Source organism: Cenococcum geophilum, assembly GCF_001692895.1.
Source record: "Cenococcum geophilum 1.58 unplaced genomic scaffold K441scaffold_13, whole genome shotgun sequence".
NCBI lineage: Eukaryota > Fungi > Ascomycota > Dothideomycetes > Gloniales > Gloniaceae > Cenococcum > Cenococcum geophilum.
In genome coordinates, this window is record NW_027137571.1 from 2759756 (window position 1) to 2766535 (window position 6780).

General features: G+C 47.8%; 2 protein-coding genes across 2 annotated transcripts; one reads left to right on the forward strand and one right to left on the reverse strand.

The window, feature by feature from the left end:
- Positions 1-1587: 1587 nt before the first annotated feature.
- On the forward strand, positions 1588-3698 carry K441DRAFT_676009 (uncharacterized protein; the record flags this gene model as incomplete). The annotated part of the gene is made up of 7 exons (XM_067650905.1): positions 1588-1670; positions 1724-1830; positions 1884-1996; positions 2054-2478; positions 2533-2821; positions 2873-3224; positions 3277-3698. 7 exons carry the CDS (start codon positions 1588-1590, stop codon positions 3696-3698), a joined length of 1791 nt encoding a protein of 596 aa, XP_067506118.1.
- Positions 3699-5365: 1667 nt separating this feature from the next.
- Positions 5366-6339, reverse strand: K441DRAFT_657328 (uncharacterized protein; the record flags this gene model as incomplete). Its single annotated transcript, XM_067648161.1, has 5 exons — positions 6176-6339; positions 6010-6088; positions 5869-5963; positions 5795-5839; positions 5366-5647 (listed from the first exon to the last, which is right to left on the reverse strand). The coding sequence occupies exons 1-5, from the start codon at positions 6308-6310 to the stop codon at positions 5366-5368; spliced, it is 636 nt and encodes a 211-aa protein (XP_067506119.1). The 5' UTR covers positions 6311-6339.
- Positions 6340-6780: the final 441 nt, after the last annotated feature.

Below are 6780 nucleotides of genomic sequence, written 5' to 3' on the forward strand. Positions count from 1 at the left end.
TGGAGAGGTCCGGAAGTTTCAATTGGTGTCGTTCAAGTCATTGCAGAAATGGTGGCTATTTGCGAAGGCGTTCGTATTGTAGGTGGATTCCATGGATATTGGCTTGATGTTATGACGCAGTTACGTCGTAGTAAGCCAAGCCTTCTTTACTCTTGTGGAGCTAATATAACACGCCATATCTGGCGCACAGTAAGTATCTGGACAGCTTCAAAAATTTCTGCCTTACTGTGAAGAACAACTCATTCAAGCTTCCTCTGACACTGGGATATTTCCGACTGTCTCTTGCGTCGCGTTCGCACTCGCGATTTGGCCTTTAAGTTCCTCAGCACAGGCGCAGGAACCTGCTTTGGCATGTGCAAGATAATCGAGGCCGAGTTCTTGGTATGCAGCCTTGCGCAAATCTCTACCTGAATAAAAAGGCCAATCCCCCACAAAGCACTGGAGGACTCTTGGACTTTTTCCAGCATCTTCGGAAGCACTCGTAGCACTATTACCATAAAGCCACCCCCATGGAGCTTATTCCGAACTTTTTTAGCGAAATGCGGAGAGAGCTGTCTGTGTGTGCCTCGTGGCAAATGCGAGGACTTCTGCCATCAAGCCATTATCCCGGGTAGCCAATGCCGTACAGGCTGACAATTTTTGCCCTTTTTTCTCTTCGGACCCCCAAGACACGGCGCATATGGTGGATGCCGGAGTCAATCCTTTGCACACTCTGGCCACGCATCTGACTGCGCATCTGACTGCTTACCCAGTAGTGTTTGGCAATTACTGGCAAATACGTAAGCGTCTCGCACGCAGAGCAATGGTCGGTGTGCAAATGGATGCGTTGGACCACTCCTCCAAAGTCCCCCAGAGGCATTCCCGGTCCTGAAGCGCGTGGTCAATCTCGATGAATCCGAAAGTGTAAGACCGAAGAGCACAGATAGCACCGCCAATTACAGAGTGTCTGAAGCTGCAGCGCTCGGGCTTGCACGATTCAACACGAAAAACACTTCCCTCCGGTTCGTCCCGGATACGTCCTGCTCACCCTTCTTCGAACACTCAAGAGCGTCAACGGTCACGTCAAAGTAGTCTTCACAGGTGGAGAATTGCTGTGCTCTCATCCCAGCTCTAGACCGAGAGCACCAGCGAAAAGGCCAGCTTCGTCCTTAATGCGCAAACACAGATGCACTTCGGGCGCCAACGGGTTGAGACTACTCGTCTCCCCCACGATCCATCTTTGTTGAGAGGCGACCGCCGGCATGNGTCGCGCCACTCCAGCCCTGTCGGTGCGAACCCCAGCAATCCCCGAAGCCAAATTTTTGTGACATTGTCCGTATGAGGGACTGTACCACTCATCCTCAGCGCGCCGGCTCTCCACGACTCCCACGGCCACTACCGACTCCATCCAACTAACTGGTCCTGCCCGATTGGTTCTCACTTCCCCCCTTCGCACTACCTAAACTGCTATTTCTTTTGTCCACATATGCCGCAGCATGCTTCACGCCCTGATTGTCAATGCTAAAAATCAACCCCATAAAAGCTCGCCCGCCCTTCCAGAATTTCTTCTCAATTTCAATCGCCTCCACCACTCGTCCGTTCCGCACCATGGCTTCTCTCGAGCTTGCCCAACCACACGCGAACATTAAACAGTCACAGCACCATGTGTCGTCAAAACCAATATCCACCATGTACGTCTTGATTTCTTGTCTGCCCCCTTCAATGACTGACGACAAGCTTGTAGGAGCGGCGATTATGACACTGCCAATTCATTAGAGGTTCGCAAATACCTCCGAACCTACGGCCTGACTCCTCCGGTTGTGGAAAGTTTTGAGATACAAGCACAGCGGTGTAAGCATTATACTCCGGGTACACTCAACTTCAATTTTGCTTACCAATTGTAGGTCTGAATCTCCTTTCGATGAAGCCGACGCCCATCGAGAAATACCAGTATCTGACTCATCTGCGTGCTACGAATGTCCATCTCTTCTACCGTCTTTTGGCAGACAACATTAAGGTGAATTGACTGCAGTGAGTCACCATTTTCTACAATATAGTTCTAACTTAGCTCCAGGACATTACACCCCTAATCTACACGCCCACTGTTGGAGAGGCCTGCCTTCGGTGGTCCGAAATCTACACACAGCCAGAAGGTCTCTACCTGTCCTACTCGGATCGTGGAAACCTACACACAATTCTTGCCAACTGGCCTCATAATGTGGAAATAACTGTGGTCACGGATGGATCTAGAATTCTAGGTCTCGGGGACCTTGGTGTTAACGGCATGGGTATTCCAGTTGGCAAGCTGGCTCTGTACACGGCGTGTGCTGGTATCAGACCGGATGCTACCCTACCGCTCCAGCTAGACCTGGGAACCAATAACAAAGCTTTCCGGGAAGACCCACTGTACATGGGCAGCAGGATACCAAAAATCTCTCCCGAAGAAGAGCGGGATTTCTTAGACGAGCTTATGGCAGCACTAACGGAAAGGTGGCCGGGGTAGGTCACTTCATTTCCTATGTCCTCTACTAGCTCTCACTAACATGGTGACAGTATCGTCATCCAATTTGAGGATTTCAAGAATCCATTTCCAGCTCTCGAAAGGTACAAGGATGTCTACACTTGCTTCAATGATGATGTTCAGGGCACTGGTGCTGTCATTGTTGGTGGATTCATCAACGCCGTGAAAGCTAGCGGTACTCCTGTCAAGGACCACCGTGCTATTTTCCTCGGCGCAGGTAGTGCCGGTGTTGGTGTTGCTAGGCAAATCGTCGAATATTTCATTAAGGAAGGTTTGACAGAAGAAGAGGCACGACGCAAATTTTGGTTTGTGGACTCAAACGTAGGTGCTCTTATTTTTTTAGGTTCAAAGTCAAGATCTAACATCCAACAGGGCCTTGTCACTCTAGATCGTGGTGACAAACTCGCGGAACATAAGGTTTACTTTGCTCGTAATGACAATGACGGCAAACAAATCCAGAGCCTGTCCCGTCTCATCGATTACGTCAAGCCTACCATTCTCATGGGTCTCTCTACCATCGGCGGTGCCTTCAATAAAGGCATCCTAGAGCAAATGGCTGGATTAAATGACAAGCCTGTCATCTTCCCCCTATCAAACCCCTCCTCAAAGTCCGAGTGTACGTTCGAGGAGGCAGTCAGGTATACCGAGGGCCGGGCGCTATTCGCCAGCGGCAGCCCCTTCCCCTCGCTAGAATTTGATGGGAAGACTCTTACGCCAGGTCAAGGTCAGTAATATACCCCTTTCCGACTGCAGGGCGCATGAGCTGATCTAAATAGGTAACAACATGTACGTGTTCCCTGGTATCGGGCTTGGAGCAATTCTCTCCAAAGCCGTCAACGTTACACAAGACATGATCTATGCTTCTGCCGAATCACTATCAACTTCACTTAATGCTGAAGAAGTTGCTGCCGGTTGGTTATACCCAGACATTCGCCGCATCCGCGAAGTTAGCGTTATCGTCACTCGTGGTGTCATTCGGGCTGCCCAAGAGAACGGAGTTGACCGCGAGCTCTCCCTTCGCAATCTCACTGATGAGCAACTTGATTCGTACATCAAAGACCGCATGTATGACCCTCATCGGGAGCGAGAAAATGTCAAGGACGAAGTTGCTCAGTTGATTGCTACTGCTAGTGGTGGCGCACATGCAACCACGAACGGTCATGCTAATGGTCTCGCTATGCGTGGGTCGCATTTGTGAGCATGTTGTGGGGTTGCTGAATGAAAAGGAAGGGCATTTGTCCCCTGCTTGTACATTCCACTTTCTCATTATTAGATCCGGCTTGCTTTTAGCTGCCGTGGGTGTTACGAACTCAAGATCGGTTGGCTCAGGAAATGGATGGCTGGATGGCTGGATAGATGCCCACCAACGGATCACCTTCGTGCGCTGTGGCTTTGAGAGGCCCCAGCGCCTTGATCTCACATGGTGGAAAATATGCATATCCTGATTGATTTGCTTTTTTATCTGACGTCCCTCTATCGCAATCGCGAAATCCCTCGTCAAAGTGAGCTGATCTCCGCATATGTGATTGTAATTGAATTAGATGACGCTTGCAGCAAACAACACATGAAAAAGCCCCACGTCGTTCACAGTCACGCTAAGTTAGGGGCAGATTCCATCGCTCTGCGTGATCTACTTGCATGCCTGTACGTTGCGTTGACGTGCATTGTGATATTCCGAAACAACCCGATCCTACGCTAAGCTCGCCTTTTTACCTTTTTGGAGAAGACAAGCTTCGGGATCCGAATATATTTGGTTATACGCTTTGCAATTACTATGGAACTATGCTATAAAGCTATAGAGCTCCGAAATAGGGGGAGTCATACTGTACATTGCATCAGCAGAAAGGAGGGAGCTGGAGTACCTAGGCATCTTCTCGGTATTCGTGCCAAGTTAGTATCTCCCGGTTTTTCCAGGCTTTCCAAGCTTTCCAAGCTTTCCAAGCCTTCGGAATATGAGAATCGAGTACAATACATGCTGCAAATGCTTGGCAATGCTAGTTGTAATAATGGATCCAAAGGACTCAATGGTAAGCATTGTCATCGTGTCGACCTGAATCAGGTTGTCTTGTCACCCCGACTCAGCTACCTACCCATTGACTTAGTCATTGACTCGGTCACCTACCCCTTGTTTCCATTGCCACCCCCCTCCCCCCTTCTCTTTCCTATTTCCTACACCTTTCTTATGTATATATAGAGGCCCTAGAGCCACGTCCAATAGACAGAGTCCTCATTCTTTGATATTCCGATCGACACATCGTATCCCAAAGACCCTTTCTAATGCCCTTGATCCTTAACGAGCCAGAACCAGATTGACCTAGATCTTCAGGCAGCATATGCCGATAAGCCGACGCGAGTATGCCCAGAGAAAGAGTAAGGAGAACAGCACGGAAACCTTGACGACACCATAGTAGGTGAATCGTCGTGGTCGGATCACGGACTCTGCTGCCGTGTTCACGATGGTGAACACTACAGCAGTGATCTTTTTGGACTGGAGTAGAGTGGATCTGGCCTTGGGTCCACTCCATCCAGCTAGTAAATTATTTTACTCCAAGAGCTCCTTGGAGCTCCAGGATATTTATACACTAAAAATAGAAAAGTTTAGCGTTAATATAATACTATAAAAGAATATAATAAATATAGTTTTAAGAAGAAATAAGTAGAGAAGACTAGAAGAGAAGGAATAGAAAGAACTATATATAGTTAGAGAAGAAAGAAAGAGGCAAGTAGAGGTAGGTAGGTAGAGGTAAATGCAAGAGATGGTGAGCGTTTAGGTAAGCGAACACGACGGGCACAAAGGTTCTTATCTTATCACACGGCGGCCTCGTCGGCTGCATGCAATAGCTCCGCCCTAAGATGTTACATACTTTATGAAATCAAATCTTCTGTTCCCTGCTGATACTCCTTGAATATCTGCAACTCCTTCTCATCCTCCAATTCCTCATCGTTCAGCTCCCTCTCCCCCAACTCACGCTCCTCACGACAGTAGCCACATATAGCTCGCACCCGCACACCTGTTCTCCCCTCCAAATATACTGGCCAATTCCTTGCATAGTACCCTCCAATAACTAGTTTCTCCAGCCCTTGGATCTTTCTAAGCGCACGCATAAAGTCCAGGCTATCACCCAAGCCCCTCTCCTTAGCCCCTTGCTTCAGGGGCCAGCGAAAGTCACAATTCGCACCCCATCCAAGATCAATAGATCACAGCCCGCTTGCTTCCTCAGCCAAAATATGGAGAAGTTGTAGCCACGGAGCGAGTTCAGCCTTCTATGGCACCTAGATATGTAGTGTCTTTACCAACTTATAGTTAACAAGACCCACCTGCACAATAAATCGAAATATCTGTGTTCTGGCTCACTAATTGCGAATACGTTCTGCGAGTAGAGCATCGGATTTGCTTCGTGGTGGATCTGCTTGCACGTTCGCAGTATGCCTAGTTCCATTATTCGATATGTTCGCAGTAAGCCTTCCATTGTTAGATGTTGAGGAGTTTGGATCATGTAGAGCAGAACGGGGCCTTTGATCTGTGTTTCCGAATGCCCATAACGGGGTTTGCATCCTGTTGAATCGGCTCACGAGGAGGTCGTAGATCTAAAGTCGAATTTCGACGGGCAATGTTAAAAAGGTGGCTTTATTGTTTCCTTTGGCGTTGTTGGTAGCAGGAGGCTGAGTAGTAACTAGATGATTGCAATCGGTCGGCTTGGGTGCCCTCTTGCTTGCGTTTAAGGGTCCTGCATTATAGAGATCGAGATGGAAGAAAGCTTTTGCAATATCTTTCCTTTTAAAAGGTGTCCCCTTTTGTGATGGCGGCATTGCTGTTTATCCAGCTCTCTGAGATGATTAAGTTGGAGAGCCAGAAGGCTGATGGTTCTGATACAGAGTACCTTACCTCAGCAAGCTCAGACCACATATTGAATAATTTTATATCCGCTCCACGTAAAATCGAAAATGTTGGTCTGAGGTTACCTCAGCAAGCTCAGACGTGATTCTGTTGGTGCGGATTTTTAATCGGTCCGCAAGCCAACTAACTACGTTTGTGCGAAACCACCAGAATCACGTCTGAGCCACATTTCCGAGGTTTCTTAGTAAATCCAATGATATCCGCGTTGCGGAGGTTGCAGATATTAAAATAACTCAACACTAGTATTTTATATTATTCCCCAAAGTTAATCGATTATACGATAGAACGTAGGCTTTTAGAATATATCATTTTTATTACTTAGGTATTTTTAGGTCTTATGATTATTTTCGTTAAAAAAAAAGCGCGTTATTAGCAATTCTGT